Below are 21,017 nucleotides of genomic sequence, written 5' to 3'. Positions count from 1 at the left end.
AGGAAAATTAATTCGCTCTTTTCAACTACTAAAATCCACATTAACTAAATATTTTTAAATATCTGTCAATAATCAGTATAGGTTTTTATTGTTTTTAAATTATTGCTCTTTTATTATTATAATAAATTCAGTGTTAAGTCTTCAGATTTATTACAATCAGTCCACTTCTGAAAATGCTTATGCCTAAGTGGGTGATACTTAACTACATATGGATTAGTGAATATTTTTAACAGAATAAATCAAGTTTATTTTAATATTTGTAATTGCTGGATTCTTTTATTTTTTACATAAGGTCTGTGGTCATATTCATGCTTTTGTTATTAATTGAAGAAACAGTAATGAACCCTTTTTAGGACACAATGGATCTATCACTTGTTTTACAGGAGTATTTTTAAGGCATATGCTCACATACCTATAAGAATATAAAGTACTAAAGTAGGCAAAATTATAATTAGTAGGCTATTGGCCTTTTGACTTACATGATAGACAAAAAGCTTTCCAATAGTAGATAGAATTATAATTTAAAAGTTAACCAAAAAATTCTCTGAAAATACAGTTTTCTTTACAATAAATAAATATATAATAAATAAATGCAATCATTCGTGGTAGCTCATTTTCTAAAATAGTTTGTGACTACTTGTTAATAATGTACCTAAACATTATAGATGATAATGCCCTGTTTCCTATATTACTTAATCTCTTCCACATTTTTGAAGTTTTTTTTTATGACCTTTGTGATTTGAGACAAGAAAAAGCTATCAAATTATATTCTATAATTAATTTAGAATTTTAGAAATCCTGGAATTCTCAAGTACTGTCAATTGTCTATTGGGATATTACAGAACTGAATGGATGTTCTAACTTTCCATCCTATTTCAACCAGATTAACCCTAGGCTTATTTGTTTTATATATTGAAATAACTCTGTCTTACACATAGTATCTCAAAGTCAAAAAATAAAGTATTAGAAAGTAATTGGCCAAATCTTATTAATTTAAAGAGATTAAAAACTTGAGTTCTAGCCAGGCTTAGTGGAACAGGCCTGTAATCTGAGCATTAAGGAAGCTGAGGCAGGAAGATTGCTGCAAGTTTGAGGCCATCCTAGGCTACATAGTGAATTCAAAGCCAGCTTGAATCACAGAGCAAGACTCTGTCTCAAAACAAAACAACAATTAAAAGAAAACAGTAGGGGCTGGGGATTTAGCTCAGTGGTTTCGCTGCTTGCTGTGCAAGCGCAAGCGCAAGGACCCGAGTTTGATCCCCAGCACCAAAAAAAAAAAAAAAAAAAAAAAGAAAACAACAATCAAAAAAGCCTTCAGTTCAAAAAAATGGTTTAAGAGATAATCTTAGAAAGCATATATAGAAAAGTGGGAGAATACAAAGAAAGGAAACCAATTAAATTAACCAATTCAGATGTTCTCAGTACATGAATGGCATTGGTTACATTACAGAATTAGGACTGAGAAAACTTGTGCCTATGAGAAGATGAAACTGATCGCACTATGTAGCCAGTGAAATTTCCAAATTTCTGCAGATCAAAATCATTTGTATATAAGGGAGTGCAGATTTTGCAGATAAGTGTCTTTGTCCAGAAGTGGCCTTTTATTTATAATATATAATATTCTTACATATGTTCCGTGCATGATTGAATTATTTTTTATATCGAAGACAAAGAAACATCATATTATTAATAAATCTTCAAAAGTAGAACTATCATTTTTATGAATTCTACTGCTATGATAGGTTCCTTTTAAAAACATGTAAAGGAGAGAGGCTAGATGGCATTTATGGTTCTTGCATTTCATGAATTTGAAAATGTATACTTAAGAATGTCCTTGGCTTTCACTTTTGGACTCAGGGATCATTAGGAAATGAGCATTTTTATCTGCTGGTTAAGTGAAAAAATCTTTTGATTGTTATATGGTATTACACTTCTCACTCATAGAAATGTGATAGATAGTAATGCTCATCAAATTGTCCAAACATCTACTTCCTTTATTAACTCCTTTTTAGTTATTGTCATGTATCTGTGTCTGCCAATTAAGTGTAATGTATATTAATTTTGGACTGAACATTGAAAAGCACTGAAACAACCTTCCAGCCATTCCTCTTACTCTGGTTTGTTGACCAATATGCAGAGGTATTCCTGATAAAACAGAAGCAAGATAGTGATATCCATGAGCGCTTGAGGCTGGAGTGTTTTTATCAAGCAAACCTTTCTCCAGCCTATGCAAGTTATAGTCTCTCATAAATAAACTTGCATAATAAGCCCTGGAGATTTTGATGTGGTGTGTTACTTCAGTGAAACCTAGTCTATTCTGAATTATAAGATATAATTTAACACAATAATATTAAATATTGCTTTCCACAGTGAATTTTAGGATTTATGACATTTAAAATGACTAAAATATTTGTTTTTAATTATTTTAATAGATGGAGAAGAATTTATTTCAATTCCTTTACAATTTTTTCCTCTTGGCCCTGGACGTTACCCTTGTAAAATTTTGTTGACATCAAGCTATGATGTGCGTGTCTACGATGTTGAAGGTGTGGTAAATGCAAACCAACCAGATGCAACATTTGAGTTTGAGACACCAGCATTTGAACCTCTTACCCAGAACATTCCAATAGTAAGTACAAACTGTTTTTGTACATTTATTTCTATGTAAAGAATTTTTAAATTAACTATTTTTTCTTGGAATTTTTGACATTTTAAGTCTATAAAATAACCTAACATTACACAGGTTAGCAGGGAAAAAATAACATTTAACAAATAACATGAAGAAACATGGGAGCCGTACACACAATAAAAGACTGGAAGGCAGGGCAAGATAGTTGAAGCTTATTTAGGAGTTAAACAAAGTATTGGAATTTGGGCTTCTGGGTGGGAGGGAGGTGGTTGCTGGCTGTGGTTGGTTGAGGGGAGGTGGTATACAGTGAGCATGGATAGTCTTGTTATGTAGATAAAGTCTCCCATGTAACAGCCACCTGCCTTAGTCTTTGCTTGGGCCACTTGTATGACCTCCAACCTCTTGCTCCTGTAAATAGATCTTTCCTAGACAGAAAGAGGTATGTCAGATAGAAAAGCCTCTGCTTGCATCCACCTTTTACTAATGTAGATCTTCTTTATAGGTGTAATTTTATTTTACAAAAGAGCAGCCTTTCAGAGTTGCTTTATCTGCAGTTTCTCAGAATAACCATCTTGAAATTTTTTAAAGAAATATATTCCAGGGTAGTTTATTTTGAGTTTCCATACCAGTACTGCTGTCTGAATTAGAGACTGCAAACTTTTCATCCTGAATTACTATAGACTGACAATTGGATCATCTGCTGCCAATTACTTCTCCTCCTTGATGCCAAAGTTTCTTCCTGAATATAAATTACTATCATGTTAAGCACATGATCATTTACTTTGATGGATCTCTTTACTTTAAAAATTAACTCTAGTATCCTTAACCTATCCTCAAATTCCTAACAATAAGTTTTGACCTCCTGGCTTCACCAGAGTTATGAATTCCTTCCCACACATTCTGCTCCGAAGTCTGTTGTGATCTTTTGACTAAGGTGGATTCAAAGACACTGAGAACAATGATTGACAGTAGCTTGACTCCCTATTAGAGTGATAATACAGCATAGAAGACAATGTAATTGTGAGTAACTGTGGGTTTTCGAACAGATAAATGGTTTTTGTTTGTTTAATATTAAAGATATAACAAAAGTCAAACTGAAGGGCAAAAGTCTGTTCTGATAAAATATATCATCTTTATTATCTGAGAAGCCTAAAGATTAGAACACTTTGTTTCTCTTAGGCATCATCATAACAGTAGTTAGTATGTCAAATGAAGGAATATTTCTCTAGTTATTACATAATCCTTAACAGACCCATCAGGTAATATCGCTGTATGACATAAAAAGAACATGTAGTCATTCTTTGGCCTTTTGTTCACATTTTTAATAGTCATTCTTTAAATATATGATTTAATATTGGGATTTTAATATAAGAAAAATACAATATATATTTTCACTGAAAGTACCCAGAATTCATATGTAACTCAGCTTCATCAGCATCATCCTCTGATGATTTTGTACCTTTTTTCTTTTCATCTGTAGAATAATGAAACAAAGAAAGCGTGGAAATGTCAAGTTAAAATAGAAGGAAAATGGTTTTATGGACCTGCTATTTTACTTGTAAGACCAGGTGAAACTGTGGAATATCCTCTCACGTTCAAACCGATTTTGGAGTGTGAGGTTATGGTATGAACTCATTAATTCTTTCCCCAGTATTAATATGTAAATTACATATTTTATTTGATGATAACATTTTCGTGAAAATTTATATTTTTCATAAATTTAATAATTTTGCTTGAAATTTAAATATTTTTAATTTGAAGGATAAATATTTTGAAAGTCACATTACTGTTATACTTGGATTATTTTTACATAACATGCTGAATAACAAAACTGTTGCTCCTTATGTTCCTGTTCAGTACACAGATTAGTACATCCACAAGTATGTTCTTAAACCTATGACTTTGAGGGTGTATGCCAGGGTTTAAACCCAAGATCTTGGGTATATCTCCTTGAGTTATATCTGTAGCTCCTTTCATTTTAATTTTTGAGATAGAGTTTTGCTAAGTTGCTCAGGTTGGGCTGGAGCTTGTGATCCTTCTATCTCAGGCTCTCAAAGTGCTGGGATTGCAGGCATGCATTACCAGGCCTGGCCAAGATAATATTTTTTTTGATAAGGAAGTACATTCACATAATAATTGTTATATATGAGAATATATACATGTACTCTCTTATTTAGAGAAAGTAGAAAGCAATAGCAAAGTTTCACCAGTGTTTTATTTGTTGAGTAGAAACATTGATATGTGAACTGGAAAAGTCAATGGCTAACACCTGTTTACAAGCTCATTGCACTAGACTCATTATGAATATCATGGCAGACATTGTTTGACATTGAACTATGACTGCTATAGAGCTGACATTCGGCTGGTTTGTCATAGGGTAAACTTACTCTGCAAAATAAAGTGGATGGTATGGTGCATATCATTGACATAAAAGGGATTGGGAAAAAACCCCTGGCTTGTGGAACCATCATTATGGATTGCAAAGTGGGAGATGTGGCAAATAAATCCATAATAGTGCCTAATTATATGAGGACTATTTTAACATTTAAGGTAAGATGCTTTTTATTTTGAAAGTGCTTTGTTCTCCATATGTATTGAATTTTGTGATATGTAGCAATTATACAAAAATTTTAAAACATTTAATTTTACTTAACATTGTAAGACTGAGGGCCTTACCAAACGCTCCGAGGAGCTGACTAGTGAAGCACACCCAGGGATCCCAGCAGTGCCTTCAGAATGCAAGACCAAGAGCCTTACCAAACGCTCCAAGGAGCTGACTACAGCGAAGAACACCCGGGAAGGAACACACTGGACAAGTTGGAAAACAGACCTTTATTAGTCTGGCCAGACAGCACTCCCAAAGCAAAATAGCTTAGAGAGGCCACTGGCTCAGAATCCGAGGCTGTTTTTATAGGGGGTTGAGGGGGAAGTTAACATATAGAATTAAAGAAAAGGGGACAAAGGTTAGTGGTCGACTGTCACGTATTGATGGTCAGCAGACATTTGCAGCTTGTTCTAAAAATTGTGGTGCCCGGAACATCAGTTCCGGGCAAACAAGGAGTTGAGTAGTTTACTCTGGGACTTTAGGTCTGTTACAGATTTTTGTCTAGCGTCCCAAAACTAACAAGCATCTTTATCCATTAACTCACATTTAATCACAATGGGGCTGGAGAAAAGGAACAAAGGTTGTGCAGTCCCACAACGTGATGAAGCAATGACATGAAAAAAGATTTTTGTAATTTTACCTTTTAATCTAACAGCTATTAAATTTAATTTCAATTACCAAGTGGAATTAACAATAAATAAGTTTTGTATTTAAGTTCTAGTGTATAACCAAGAAACACATGAAAATCTGCTTACTCGAGTCATGAGTATTTTTGCTTGAAGAAATTGTACATAATAGTAAAATATGTTTTCAAAAAATCTAGAAAAAATTCTAATTTAATAAGAAATCTATAGGCACAATAAGATTTCAAAACTGTGTCCCATTACTATTGGTCACTCCATTCCATAGGCTTAGGTCTATTTTCTTGCTACTGACCAAACAAAAGAGGCCATTTACTTTGGTGAAAGGAAAAAGGCTTTATTCAAAACCAGCTCAGAGGAGATGGAGGGGCTCATTTGCCTCAAAGTACCATCTCAGTTTTTCGGATATGCAAAATCCTTTTATACTTAAGGAGCAGACTGGAGGAGGAATTCAATGAGATGATACACATCTCCAGGCTTGCTTTATCATTCTCAGCCATCTTCCTCTTGCTCTTTCCCTTTCTGGTAGAAAGGAAACTGGGCCCTGACCTCCTGGGGCCAGCATCAGCATATTCTCTTTATTTTCTTTGTGTATGCTGAGAAGAAATGGAATTGATGATTATGCCATTCTACACAAGGAAGTTTAGGGAAGCTCCTTATCTATAAAAGAAACTACTTTTCTCTAAAAGAAAAAATAATCTAACTTTTAAAGTTGCACATTGCCATGCTGGGAACAGTATCATTCACCAATGTGGATAGTAGCGGAAATGTGAAAAAATGCATAATTATTTATATCCTTTATTTTTTATGAAGTATTGTACTTTTATCTCCTGGCTTGATTTGTTTAAGCCATTCTCTAGTAAAATTTTTTGGGACCGGACTGAGGCATAGTGGTAGAGCACATGCTTACTTGCTGCAAGGCCCTGTATTCAAACACCAGCACCAAAAAGTCTCCTCTCACTTGCATCTTTATCTACAAATATTTATGTACCCAATACAGTCTTCAAAAGAAGTGTCAAGTATCCACCCATGTACCCAACATAGATGCCTGAATTCAACTTTAGACTATAGAAGTATGCAAGTTCTCTGTGCTTGTCCTCTCCTTTTGTTTTAACCTTAAAGTATATATAATTTGGTTCTCTTCTTTCTTAATTATATTACAAATGGAGTTAGTATTCTAAATGAAAACTTCCTCATGTCATTCCTAGCTAATAGCTTTCAATGTCATGTCTTGCCTTCAGAGTTAAGTCGTTTTCCCTAAAGTAGCTTTCACTGTCCTTCAGTAGCTTTTCCTTGCTTATCGGCTCAGTTTTATCTCTTGCCACCTGCAGCTCCAGCAACATTTAGATCTTTGTAGACAATCTGTTCTTTTTCTGCTTCCTGGAATTTTCTGCCAAATCCCATATTGTTATGGCTTCTATCTAGATGTCTCTCTAAGCCTCATACACTCCTACCTGGGGCTTTTGGGAAGTGAGTACATCATGGGTGTGATCTTGGATAAGAGGGTATGATAATTAGATGAGTCCAATAATTGGATTAGCATAGTTATGGGTGTGACTGGATAGATTTCTTGAAACTGGAGGCCCCACCCTGGATGTGTGTGGCACAAACCAATAGGCTTTGACATCCACAATGAATGTGAGCATACTGTTGTCTTCTGTCTTCTTCATAGCAGAATCAGTGGTCAGTGAGAACTTGATGATGACATGGTGGTCAATCTTGTCTCTTGAGGGTCCTCTTCCAACACTATCTTGACTGCCTCTGAAGCCATAGAGTTGGGGGTTGCCAGGAAATGGGTGATCTAAAGATTTTGTGTGTGTGTGGCTGCCAGTGACTTTTGGTAATTCTTTCTTAGCCTTTAAATCCTTTGCTTTGGCTTCAGCCTTAGGAGAACCAAGAATTTCCTTCTTGCTTTCAAAGATATTTTAGTGAAAAAGCATATAGAGCACTTTTTCTTCTTTTTTATTTTATTGATACATTTTAGATATACATAATGATAACATCCAACATAGGGAATTTGTACCTGCATATGATATTTCTTGCTTTTACTTTTTTTCCCCATTCCCCTTCCCTCCCTCAACCCCTCTTTATTTACAAGAGGTTTGTTTGTTCCTTCTTGTCTTTTTTTTCTTGTCACTTTTTTCCTTTCCCTCTCCCCTCTCCCTTGTTCCCGACTCTCATTTGGACATTTTCTTCCCATTTCCCAATATCTATAGTACATGTTGGTCCTTATTTACACTTTTGGTTTCACACATCAGAGAAAAAATGTGATATTTAACATGCGTGTCCAATTTATTTCACTTAAGAGTATGGTCTCGGGCCGGGGATTTAGCTCAGTGGTTTCACCGCGTGCTTCACAACAGCAAGGACCCGAGTTCAATCCCCAGCATCACTCCCCCCAAAAAAGAAAAAAAAATTTAGGGCCGGGGATTTAGCTCAGTGGTTTTGCTGCCTGCTGCGCAAGCGCAAAGACCCGAGTTTGATCCCCGGTACCAAAAAAAAAAAAAAAAAGAGTATGCTCTCAAAGTGCATCTATTTACCTAGGAATGTCTCAAGCTTACTCTTCTTTATGGCTGAGTAGTACTCCATTGTGTAAAAAAGCCACATCTTTATCCATTCATCAGTTGATGGGAATTTGGGTTGTTTCCAAGTTTCAGCTAGTACAAACTGTGCTGCTACAAACGTGGGTGTGCATGTATCGCCATGGTATTATGCCGTTGATTCTTTTGGGAAGATGTCAAGGGAGAGGAATAGCTGGGTCAAATGGAACCTCTAATATTAGTTTTTTGAGGAATCTCCACACTGATTTCCACAGTGGGTGCACCAGCCTACACTCCCACCAACAGTGGAGAAGTGTTCCTTTTCCCCCACAGCATTGCCAGCATTTGTAACTGGTTGTTTTCTTGATAATAGCGATTCTTTATGGAGTGAGATGGAATCTCAGCATTGTTTAATTTGCATTTCTCAAATGACCAAGGAAGTTGAAAATGTATTCATATATTTATTTTTCATTTCAACTTCTTCACCTGAGAAATGTCTATTCATTTCAGATGCCCATTTTTGAATTGGGTCTTTAAATTTGGATTGTCTAAGTTTTTTGAGTTCTTTATATATTTTAGACAGTAGTCCTTTGTCTGAAGAACAGCTGGCAAATTTTTTCACCTCACTGTGGGTTGTCTCTTAACTCTGTTGGTGATTTCTTTGGCTGTGCATACTTTTTAATAAGATGCGATCCCAGTTGTTGATTTGAAATTTCCTGTGCAATTGAGGTTTTGCTCATAAAGTCTTTGCCCAAAACCAGTGTCTTCAAGAGTTCTACCTATTTTATCTTCCAGCAGATTTAGTGTTTCTATTTTAATATTTAGATCTTTCGGGCCGGGGATTTAGCTCAGTGGTTCCACCACCTGCCTCACAAGCAGAAGGACCCGAGTTCGATCCCCGGTACCAAAAAAAAAAATTTAGATCTTTGATCCATTTTGATTTTAATTTAGTGCATGGTGAAAATATGGGTCTAATTTTAGTCTTCATCATGTGGAAAGCCAGTTATTCCAGCACCATTTATTAAAGAGACTATCTTCCTTCCAGTGAAGGTATTGTGCTCCTTCATCAAAGATACAGTGGCTGCGCTTGTATAGCATTGTTTCTGCATCTTCTAATCGGTTCTGTTGATCTTAGGGTCTATTTTTTGTTTGTTTGTTTGTTTGTTTTCTTGCCAGTACCATACCATGCTGTTGTTATCACAGTAGCTTTCAGGTATAATTTCAAGTCAGAGATTGTGATGCCTCTGGCCTTTCCTTTGTTACCCAGAATTGCTTTTGCTATTCTAGGTCTCTTGTAGTTCCTAGTGAATTTCAGGATTGTTTTTTCTAATTCTGTGAGGTATGCTATTAGTATTTTGATTGAGATTGCATTAAATCTGTATAGCAAGTTTGTAAGTATGGCTATTTTCACTGTATTGGTTTTTCCTACTCAAGTACAAGCGATATCTTTCTATATTCTGATATACTCTTCAATCTCCTTTTTCAGAGTATTATAGTTTTCAATGTAAGGGTCTTTTATGTCCTTCATTAGAATGATTCCTAGGTATCTTTTTTGGGGATGCTATTATGAAGGGTGTTGTTTCCCTAATTTCTCCCTCAGTGAGTTTGTTATTTGTTTACAGGTATGCTATTGATTTTTGAGTGTTGACTTCATATCCAGATATGCTACTCTACTTGTTTATTAAATCTAGAGGACTTTTGGTGGAGTTTTTGGGGTCTTCTATGTAAAATGTCATATCATCTGTCAATAATAATAGTTTAACTTCTTCCTTTCCTATCCTTATTCTTTCTCTTATCTAATTACTCTGAACAATGTTTCCAGAACTATTTGAATAAAAGGGGTGACAGTGGACATCCTTGTCTTGTTCCCAATTTTAGAGTGAAAGATTTCAGTATTATGTTGGCTTTTGATTTGTCATAGATATCTTTTATCAGATTGGGAAAAAGACCATCTATCCCAGTTGTCTGCAGGGTTTTTATCAGGAATGGATTTTGGACTTTGTCAAATGCTTTTACTGCATCTATTGAGATGATCATGTGGTTTTTGTCCTTGGCTCTCTTAATATGGTATATTGCATTTATTGATTTGCATATGCTGAACCATCCCTCCATCCCTGGGATGAATCCTACTTGGTCATGGTGTATAATTTTCTTGATGCTTTGCTGCATTCTATTTGTCAGTATTTCATTGAGAATTTTTGTTTCTATGTTCATTAGGGAGATTGGCCTGTAGTTCTTTTTTTTTTTTTTTTTTTTGGTTGGATTCTTTTCTGGTTTTAGTATCAGGGTAATGCTTGATTCCAGAAAAGAATTTGGGAGTATTTTTTCCCTTTCAATTTCATTAGAGTTTGAGGAACAGTGGCATTAGATCTTCTCTAAATTTCTTGGAAAATTCAGTAGTGAATCTGTCCTGGCTGCAATTTTCTTTATTGGTAGGTTTTTAATTACATCTGCAGTTTCACTGACTAAGAGTGGTTTATTTAGGTTTTTTATATCTTCTGGATTCAGCTTTAGTAATTCATATGTATCTAAGAATCTGTCCATTTCTTCTGGTTTTCTGTGTTATTAGAATACAGGTTCTTGAAAAAAGTATTGATCATTGTGGTAGATGAACTAATGGTCAACTTCAAATGCCCAGCTGAACTGAGTCAGCGTAGTTCTGGGTGTAGAACACCCACCTGAGAATTGTTGCCAGCAGCCTAAAAGGAGAACTGGAGGGGAAGATTGTATGCTGTTGATTTCCTTGGAGAAGCTTGACACATCTGGTTTTCCTGATATGAATTCTGCTGTTCTCATCATCAAAGAAGGTCAGGTCCTCTGCTACTGGCCGGGATGGCTGCTGTTCTAATCAGGGGAGCTCTGGTCTCTGCCTTGAGTATCGCTTCCTGGCTTTAGTGCAGATCCCTCAGCCTAGTGGCACAAATCCTTTGCCTACTTTCAGAGACTCTTTAGTTTCCACCACTGGCCTTTGAACCTTCTCAGTGCACATCCTTGATAAGTACCTGGATGAGACATTGCTTTAGGCTCTAGGCCTCTGGCTGGACTCATGGAAGACATTGCTTTGGACTCTAGGCCATTAGCTGGACTTGTGTGGAACATTGCCATAGGATCTAGGCCCTGAGCTGAATTCTTCAGGTCTCTAGCATGTGGGCAGATCTCTTGCACTTCTCTGCATTTGACTTTTAGGGTGAATATTATAAAATAATCCTATGTGTCCTGTATTAAATCTGTTCCCTTCTAAACCCTGACTACAACAATGATCTTATGGATCTGCAGAATCTGTTGTGATTTCACCCTTTTCATTGCTAATTGCATGGATTTGAGTCTTTTCTTTCCTTTTTTTCATCAGTTTGGCTTCAGGTTTGTCAATTTTATTTAATCTTTCAGAGAACCAACTCTTCAATTTACTGATTCTTTGTATTATTTTCTTAGTCTCCCTTGCATTAATTTCTGCTCTGATCTTTGTAATTTCCCCACTCATATGAGCTTTGGGCTTGACTTGCTCTTCTTTTTCTAAAAGCTTGAGATTCAACATTAAGTTGTTTGAGTTTGCTCTGTTTTTCTGATATGGGAATTCATCATTATAAATTTCCATCATAGGACTGCTTTCATTGTGTCCCACAAGTTCAAGTATGTTGTATTGACGTTATCATCTGATTATAGAAACTGTCTAATTTCTTCTTTAATTTCATCTGTGACTCATTGTTTATTCAGGAGGGTGTTATTTAATTTCCAGGTGTTTATGAAGTTATTGTGGTATTGTGGTTTCTTTTGTCATTGATTTCTAATTTCAGTGCACTATGGTCTGATAATATGCATGATATAATTTAAGTTCCCTTGTATTTACTTAAGTATGCTCTGTGAGCTACTATGTGGTCTGTTTTTGAGAGTGTTCCATGTGCAGCTGAGAAGAATGTGTATTCTGGTGTTGTGGGGTGGAACACTCTGTAAAAATCTACTAAGTCTATTTGTTCACAGGTTTGGTTCAGTTCTGATATTTCTTCATTGATTTTTTGTCTAGTTGATCTGTCTATTTGTTACAGTGGAGTACTGATTATGGTAATTACAGTTATTGGTGCTTATTTGATTTTTCATGCCCATTAATATTTGTTTTATATAGTTGTGTGCACAAGTTATTTGGTGCATATATATTTGATTGTTATTGCTTTCTCTTAGATTATTCTCTTTTTCTCTCTTCATCAGTCTTGGCTTGAACTCCACCTTGCTTTTTCCCGTGTTTCTGTGACATAAAGAATTGTTTTCCATCCTTTGACTTTCAGTCTATAAATTTATTTTGAATTAATTGTGTTTCTTGTATGCAACATATTGTTGGATCTTGCTTCTTGATCCATTCTGCCAGTCTGTTTCTTTTGATTGGTGAATTGAAAGCATTAACATTGATGGTTATAACTGATATGTATTGACTTATCCTTGTCATGTTATTTTCCTGTTCTTGGTTCTCTTTTTTCCCCTACATTAAATTGCTAGCCTTCCCTGGTGGATTCATTCTATTGGGGTTCATTGAGTTGTAGTCCTTGTTATCTCTTTCTGGAATGTCCTTCAGAACAGTGCTGGTTTGGTGGTCATGAATTTCCTTAATTGTTCTTTGTCATGGAAATATTTTATCTCTCCATCAATTTTCAAAAATAGTTTTGTGGAGTACATCAGTCTGAGTTGGAGGTTGTTTCCTTTAAGGGCTTGAAATACTTCACTCCAAGCTCTCCTTGACTTTAGGGCTTGTGTTGAGAAGTCTGCTGTGATTCTGAGGGTTTCTCCTTTGTAGATTATTTCTTTCTTTTTATAGCTTTTAATATTCTTGTCTTGTGTTGAATTTCTGAAATTTTGACTGTTATATGCCTTAGTGTAGATTTTTTTGATCATGGCTAATTGGAGTTCTGTATGCCTCACTTACCTATGTGTCAAATTCTTTTTCTCTGCTTGGGAAGTTTTCTGCAGTTATTTCTGTGGACAAGGTTTTTATATCCTTTCTGTTGTCTTCTGCTGTTTCATTCACTCTGATCCAACTATTTTCTTCTTTGCATCATCTAGCAGCTGTTGGATTGATTTTTTATGGTACCTTGCTATTTTTAAGAAATCTTTCTTTTCATGATCATCAACCACAATCCTTTCTTCTATCTCTTATATTCTGTCCTCACATTGGCTCCTTCTGCTTTTTAATATGCTGGATATCTTTTTTAATCTGTTTAATGGATTTCTTTTCTTCCTATGTTGGGTGTTCATGGGTTCCATCATTTTCCTAAGCTCTTTTTTTGTTTTTGTTAATCTGTATCTGCTCTAGAGTCACTGAGCATGCCTTTCACTATGGTCACTATTTCTGTAGTTATCTGAGATATTATTTCTGATTTGATATTTCCTAGAGCCCCAACATCTGCTTTGTTACTTCTGGTATTACCACTGTAGAGGGTCCAGGTATGGGATTTTCAACTTGTTCCACCTCATTGCCCTCTAGGTTTGTATTTAGTGAGATGGAAGTCTTGATTTGCATCTTTCTTAACTGTATTCTCTTTTTCAATTTAAAAAAAAAATTTAATCCTTGTGTTGATGCTTGTACATTGCTTTTGGCGAGTAGCTGTGTTGCTAATATTGAGAACCCTTAGAAAAAGACTACTTTTCAGAGATGTCTTCCAGGTGTAGCTGGCTTTTGGGTCGTGAGTCTTTTGCAAGATCCTACCTCTTCAATTTATCAGAGATAAGAAGTTGCTGCCTACTTTTTCATTTGTCCCATGTCTTCTTTGCAAAAACTTCTTTTCAGTTCCCTTGCCCATTTTTAAATTGAGTTATTTGGCTTTTTGTTATTCAATTTGTATGTCTTCCTCATTAAATATTTTAGATACTATGTTACATATGATTTGTAAATATTTTCTCATGGTTCATAGGTTGCCTTTTCATTTTATTTGTTCCCTTTGCTATACAGAAGCTTTCTAAATTTGATAGGGTCCCATTTGTTTATTTTTTCCTTTTGTTGCTCTGATTTTGGTACCAAATCCAATAACTCATTACCAAGACAAAGAACCTTCCCACCATGTTTTCTTCGAGGAGTTTTCTTATTTCTCAAGATTGCTTTGGCTATTTCAGGGGAAATAATTATCTTGAGATACCTTCACTTCCATATGTATTCATTGCAGCATCATTCACAACAGACAAGATATGATAGAAACCTAAGTGCTCATTAGTAGATGAATGGATGCACATACTATGTTGTTTCTGTGTGAGAGATGGAGTATTATACAGCCAAAAATATCCTGGCATTTGCCACAGCATGAATCACCTGGATGACCTTCCGCTAAATGAACTATGTCAGGGGATGAGGGGAGGATGGGGAAATGTTGGTCAAATGGTAGACACTTTCAGCTGTAAATCAGTAAACTTTGGTGCTCTAATGTACATCTGGATGACTATAGTTAATAGTATTGTATATTATACTTAAAACGTGTTAAAACAGTAGATCTCAAGTGTTCTCATCACATACATAAAATATAGTAATTATGAGAGCTGATGGATGTGTTAATTAACTTGGTTATGGCAACCATTTTATAATGCTATGTGCATATCAAATGATAAAATTATATAGTCTAAATATATACAAGTTTTATTTATCAATTGTAAGTTAGAAGTTAAAAAAAATAAACAAGAAAAAACTCTTTTACTCAGTCTGCCATAGGCAATAAAACCCCTCCACTTAATGGGCATAGTACGTTCCCTTCTTCCTTTGTCGAAAAGAATACACAGATACTGTCCAGAGAAAATGGTCAGGAAATGAAACATGGAAGGACTTCCCTTATCTCTTCTCTCATTGTATTCTTCCCCATCTTACTTACCATGAAAGCTCTGCACACCTGAGCACAGTGAGACAGAAATTTGAGGCAAAGGCCTTCTTGTCATTTTGGAGGTAGCTTGAGAAAACTTTTTTCTTTTCATCAAAATAAATTCTCTCCTGTGTGTTTTGGGGAATGATGGACAGTATAGACCTCAGGTTCTGGTTACAGTTTTGTTACCAGTAGGGCTTAGTCAGGCCTGGATATGGGCCCTGGATCTCTAGATTTCTGCATTTCATTGCCCATCTCCAACTAAAACTATGATAAACATCCATAAAAATGGAAAAATAAGTTTATTTACAGTTTTGCCAAATTGAGGAGGCATTTAGCTTCCCTCCCAACACACAGAAGCACTCCAATTTAGAGAAAAGAGAACAAAACCAGGAAATACGCATATGCAAATTTACAAGCTTGGGCCCAGAAAGATGAAAGTGCTGAATCCTCTTTATTTTCAAGGCAAGGGGTGCCACTCTATTCTCTCAGCTAGAAGAAGCTTGGACAAACAGCTTACCTTTAACAAAAGTCTTAATCTTTAAACTTCCATTTAAACCTGTAAGGTACACTAACAGTAATGAAAAATTGAAAAAGGGAACGATCTGAGATGAATGTACTGAACTTAAATTGGTAGCATATTATCAAAGTGGAAGAATAGGGAAAACAGTTGAAAAATCTGCATATCTAAAGTCAAAGAGATACACACTTAGACATGTTATAGTGAAATATTGGAAAGGCAAAGAAAAATACAGAACTGTCAGTAAAGAATAAAATGTGTTTAAAAACATAAAAGAGATTTTCAGTGAGTTTAACAACACTTTTTTTCATAAGAAAATATGGAGACTGGAAGACATGAGATGGTATTTTTTAAATGCTGAAAGAAAAAGCCTGTCTACCACGAATTTTATGTATGACAAAACTATGCTTCAATAGTAAAAGAGGAATTCAAATATTCCAAGAAAAACCAAAACTGAGTGGATTTGTCTCTAGAAGATCTTCTCTGCAAAGAATACTAGAGGAGTCCATCAATAAAGTAAATGTACATTTAGAGAACTCAAATACATTAGAAGGAAAAGAACACTAATAAAGATGACTACGTAGCTAAATAGAATATACAACATAAGTATATGCTCTTTGTAATTGTTTCTCTACTATTTAATTTAAAAGAAAACCAAAAAATCAATAATTCTATGTTGATAGGTTTAAAATGTATAAAAATATATTAGATATGAAAATAGTAACATTGCCAAGTGTGGTGGAGCACCCCTATAATGTCAGCATTCGGGAGGCTAAGGCAGGAGAATTGCCTGGAGTTTGAGGTAAGCATGAAATACATAGTGAGTTCAAGGCCCGTTTGAACTACATACTGAGACCCTGTCTCAAAAAAAAAAGAAAAAGAAAAAGAAAAAAAAAAACTAACACAAGAGAATGAATGGAGAATAGTAAAGCAAATTTTTATACAATCAAAATTTAATTAGAATTAATCCAAAGTATATTATTTTATATTATTTTAAAATTATCATTATAATCCCCAGAACACCAATATAGAAAATAACTTAAAAGTAGTGTAAAGCAATTATAAAAATAATTAAAATGGCACAGTAGATAATACATAACTCAAAATTTAGCAGAAATAGAAGATTATAGGAACGAAAGTGACATAAGATATAATCAAATACTCAAGTTTTAATATCATATGGTTTCTCTCATGATAAAACCTTAAGGCATAAAAAGTAAAGAAAAAAGTAAAGAAAAAAAAAGGTGGTATGTATATAAAATGGAATTTCAGAAAAATTGGTTAAAAAATGGAAGATTTGGGCCGGAGACCCAGCTCAGTGGTTCCGGCGCCTGCTTCACAAGCACAAGGTCCCGAGTTCGATCCCTGGTACCAAAAAAAAAAAAAAAATTGAAGATTTAAATTTTCTTATCATAAATTGATGAAACACTCAAATCAAGAAGTATCAGGTTGGGGCCGGGGATTTAGCTCAGTGGTTTCACCGCCTACTGTGCAAGCGCAAGGACCAGAGTTCGATCCCCGGTACCAAAAAAAAAGAAAAGAAGTATCAGGTCGCGTTGCAGGAGCAGTGCTTTGGTCCTCTGCTCCTGTGACCTGGCCTTCAATTTTGAGACTCCCTCAGGTACCTCAGGCACTGCTGCAGCCACTGCAGCACCTGCGGGTGGGTTTGGAGGATTTGGGACAACATCTACAACTGCAAGTTCTGTATTCAGGTTTTCTGCCCCCACTAACACAAACACTACTGCATTAGGTGGTCTCTTCAGTCAGCCTACACAAGCTCCTACCCAGTCTAACCAGCTGATAACTACTGCGAGTGCTCTTTCTGCTCCAACACTGTGGGAGATGAGAGAGATGCTATTTTAGCAACATGGAATCAACTGCAGGCTTTCTGGGGAACAGGCAAAGGATATTTCAACAATAATATTCCACCAGTGGAATTCACACAAGAAATTCCCTTTTGCTGGTTTAAGGACAGAAGTTGTTATTTATATTGTTGAGCATTCTCCAAATGGTACCTCAAGAAGAGTTCCAGCTACAACACTATATGCCCATTTTGAACAAGCCAATATAAAAACACAGCTACAGCAACTTGGTGTAACCCTTTCTATGACTAGACCAGAACTTTCTCCTGCGCAGATCAAGCAGCTTTCACAGAATCCTCCTGCTGGTGTTGATCCTATTATTTGGGAACAACCCAAGGTGGATAACCCTGATTCTGAAAAGTTAATTCCTGTACCCATGGTGGGCTTTGAAGAACTTCTCTGAAGACTGAAAGTTCAAGATCAGATGACTAAGAAGCATCAGATCAGATTAGATATCATATCTGAAGATATTATGACCTACAAAACAATCAAATTACAAGCATGACCAAAATTGCACAATACAAGAGAAACTCATGGATCTTTCCCATAGAACCTTACAGGTCCTAATCAAACAGGAAATTCAAAGGAAGAGTGGTTATGCCATCCAAGCTGACGGAGAGCAGTTGCGAGTTCAGCTAGATACAATTCAGTGTGAATTAAATGCACCTACTCAGTTCAAAGGCCGACTAAATGAACTGATATCCCAAATCAGGATGCAGAACCATTTTGGAGCAGTCAAATCTGAAGAAAGATATTACATGGATGCAGATCTGTTACATGAGATCAAACAGCATTTGAAACAACAACAGGAAGGCCTTAGCCACTTGATTAGCATTATAAAAGATGATCTAGAAGTTATAAAGTTGGTAGAACATGGATTGAATGAAACCATCCACATCAGAGGTGGTGTCTTTAGTTGACAGTTCACAAACCTGTGTTAGAAGTTTGTGAAACGTATCCTTCAGAAGAAAATGAGCACGTGGAGAAAAAAGAAAGAAAATGATCCTCTCCTGGCTTGGATTTTTGAGATTACTGACAAATTACTCTTCACTAAATCTGAAATAAACTAGTCACTTCACATCCCTTCTAAAATAACCTTCAAAAGATTTAACATCTGAAAAGGTATATATACTTTAAAAAGAAGTACCTAATTAACATTTTTAAAACAGCATTTTCTTAAACATCACAGTATTATTCTCCATTCTGCTTTCTATGGCAAGTAAATATGAAATATATAGTTTACATATAACTGTATAATTACTTGACTGTTGAAGATTTGAAATTCAGAATGTAAAGGACATCAGTTTTTATATACGTGAATTCAACTTAGGAGGAGTAAAGCAAATCCAAAAGTATTTAATGATTAATGCAATTTTCTTTTTGTTCTGTAAGATTGGAAATTTTTTTTATTATTTGACTCATTTGGAGTTTATAGAACAATTCTAAGCGATTAGGATATAACAGAATTACTGGTTTTGGAAACTCTTGTTTTCTAAACCTTTATTTCTAAAAATGAAAACTTCTTAAATAAATTCTTAATTTGTAATTAAAAAAAAAAAAGAAGTATCAGAGATTCAAAATGTTTCAACTCTAAGCTGCCTAGAGGTGGCATACTTCCCAACACTAAAAAGGAGAAAACACTTTCTGACCCTCACTATGTGACCAATATTATTATGTTGATAGCAAATTCAGACAAAGGTAACCTGGGAAAAGGAAACTACAGACCAGTTTTGCCTAGGATTATAGATAGACTTAAGCTCAACTATATGCTAACAAATTTAGTCCATCAACATATGAAAAAGGATTATCTATCAGGGTAGAATACATTACTGAAGCTTATGGTGATCTGTGAACTTCCTGCATTATCGGAATACCTAAAGATAATTATAAAAAGAAATTTCCAAACAAGTATTGGCAGTAATGAAGAAAAGGGGACTTATATACACTGTTTGTAGGAATATAAGTAGGTATAGTCATGGCTCCTGTAAAAATTAAGAAATAGAGTTACCATATAATTCAATAATTCTACTTCTGAATATGTTAAAAGGAAAATTAATCAGTATATAACAGAGATATCTGCACTTGTGTATTCCTTGTAACTTTATTCATAATAACTAAGATATAAAATCAACCTAAGTATCCATCATCAGATGAATTTACAAAGGAATTTACACACTCTAATTCTATTCTGCCTTAAGAGAAGAAGGCACTGTCATTTATGACAACATGAATGAGTCTGAAACATGTTATGTTGGATGAAAAGGCAGACATGGAAAGCAGATACCATGATGATCTCATTGATAGGTGGCATCTAAAAAGGTTGAACTTAATGAAGTTAATATCAGAATCATGGTTATCAAAGTCTGTGGTGGTGGTAAGAAGAGCAGGAATGTGTTGGTCAAAGCATACAAAATTTCAATTAAATAGGATGAACAATTTAAAGAGATCTATTTTAGCTGGGTGGCACATGTCTGGAATCACGGTAGTCAGGATGCTGAGGCAGGAGGATCTCTGCAAGCTCAAGGCCAGCCTGGGTTACATAGTGAGTTCAAGGACATCCGGAACTACATAGTGAGACCCTGTCTCCAAACAAACAAACAAAAAGAGATCGACTTTACAACATCATAACTATAGTTAATAACAATGGATTATATTATTGAAAAATGCTAAGTGTAGATGTTAAATATTCTCACCATAAAATGATAACTATGTGAAGTAAAACATTAATTAGCTCAATTTAGCTATCTCACAACATAAATTTTTCAAAAATAAATTTTAAAAAGTAGGTTAAGTTTCAAAAGCTCGTGATAAAATACTACATACTATATGATTTCATTTCAAAGAATTGTCCATAATAGGACAATTTATAGACACACAAAGTGTAACAGGGTTTGACAGTATAGTGTGACTGATGTGATATATATATATACACCAAGAAAACAAAGTTTTATTTAACCAGGGTTGTGGTCACATGCTGCTTAAATACTCTTTATATACTGTGCTGAAACTGATGTACAAATTCATTGAAATTGAATCAAATTGCATAAAGAAAATTGAACATGACCTGGAAAGATATTCATATTTCCTTAATATCACTGATCTTGATTCAAGTAGTGATAGAAAACAGACATTGCTTTTCTGTAAGAATAATCTCTTTTGCTTTATTTTATTTTATTTATTTTTTTGGTACCGGGGATCACTCAGAATTTGATTTGTGTAACATTCTCGTGGCTTGCTTTTCATTTAAAAGTGAATAATTTTAATGGAAGTATGCAAATTAAATGTCAGTATATGTGAATTGGTAGCATTAATTTCATGTAGTATAACATCTTAAAAACATAGGAAACCATTCGATATGACATTATATAATTCTTGTTTTCCAATTCTATTTTC

General features: G+C 34.9%; 1 protein-coding gene and 1 pseudogene across 17 annotated transcripts in view; both read left to right on the top strand.

Annotated features, from left to right (window-relative positions):
- Cfap47 (cilia and flagella associated protein 47) overlaps nucleotides 1-21,017 on the top strand; it is a 512,210-nt gene that overhangs the window by 236,520 nt on the left and 254,673 nt on the right. For all 17 annotated transcript variants that reach the window (XR_015442441.1, XR_015442442.1, XR_015442443.1 and 14 more), the window contains 3 exons: nucleotides 2,433-2,629; nucleotides 4,110-4,253; nucleotides 5,006-5,179. Coding sequence is in view for 14 of the 17 variants with exons in the window: in XM_087189881.1 (XP_087046007.1) it covers nucleotides 2,433-2,629; nucleotides 4,110-4,253; nucleotides 5,006-5,179 (515 nt within the window). In the remaining 3 variants the exon portion in view is untranslated. The remainder of the gene's footprint in view (nucleotides 1-2,432; nucleotides 2,630-4,109; nucleotides 4,254-5,005; nucleotides 5,180-21,017) is intronic.
- On the top strand, nucleotides 16,517-21,014 carry LOC147824349 (nucleoporin p54 pseudogene; annotated as a pseudogene).

Source organism: Heterocephalus glaber, unplaced genomic scaffold, assembly GCF_053883595.1.
Source record: "Heterocephalus glaber isolate CG9 unplaced genomic scaffold, H.glaber_assembly_v1.0 deba00001547, whole genome shotgun sequence".
Taxonomy (NCBI): domain Eukaryota; kingdom Metazoa; phylum Chordata; class Mammalia; order Rodentia; family Bathyergidae; genus Heterocephalus; species Heterocephalus glaber.
Note: the sequence above shows the minus strand (reverse complement) of the source record. Positions and strands in the feature narration are given on the sequence as shown.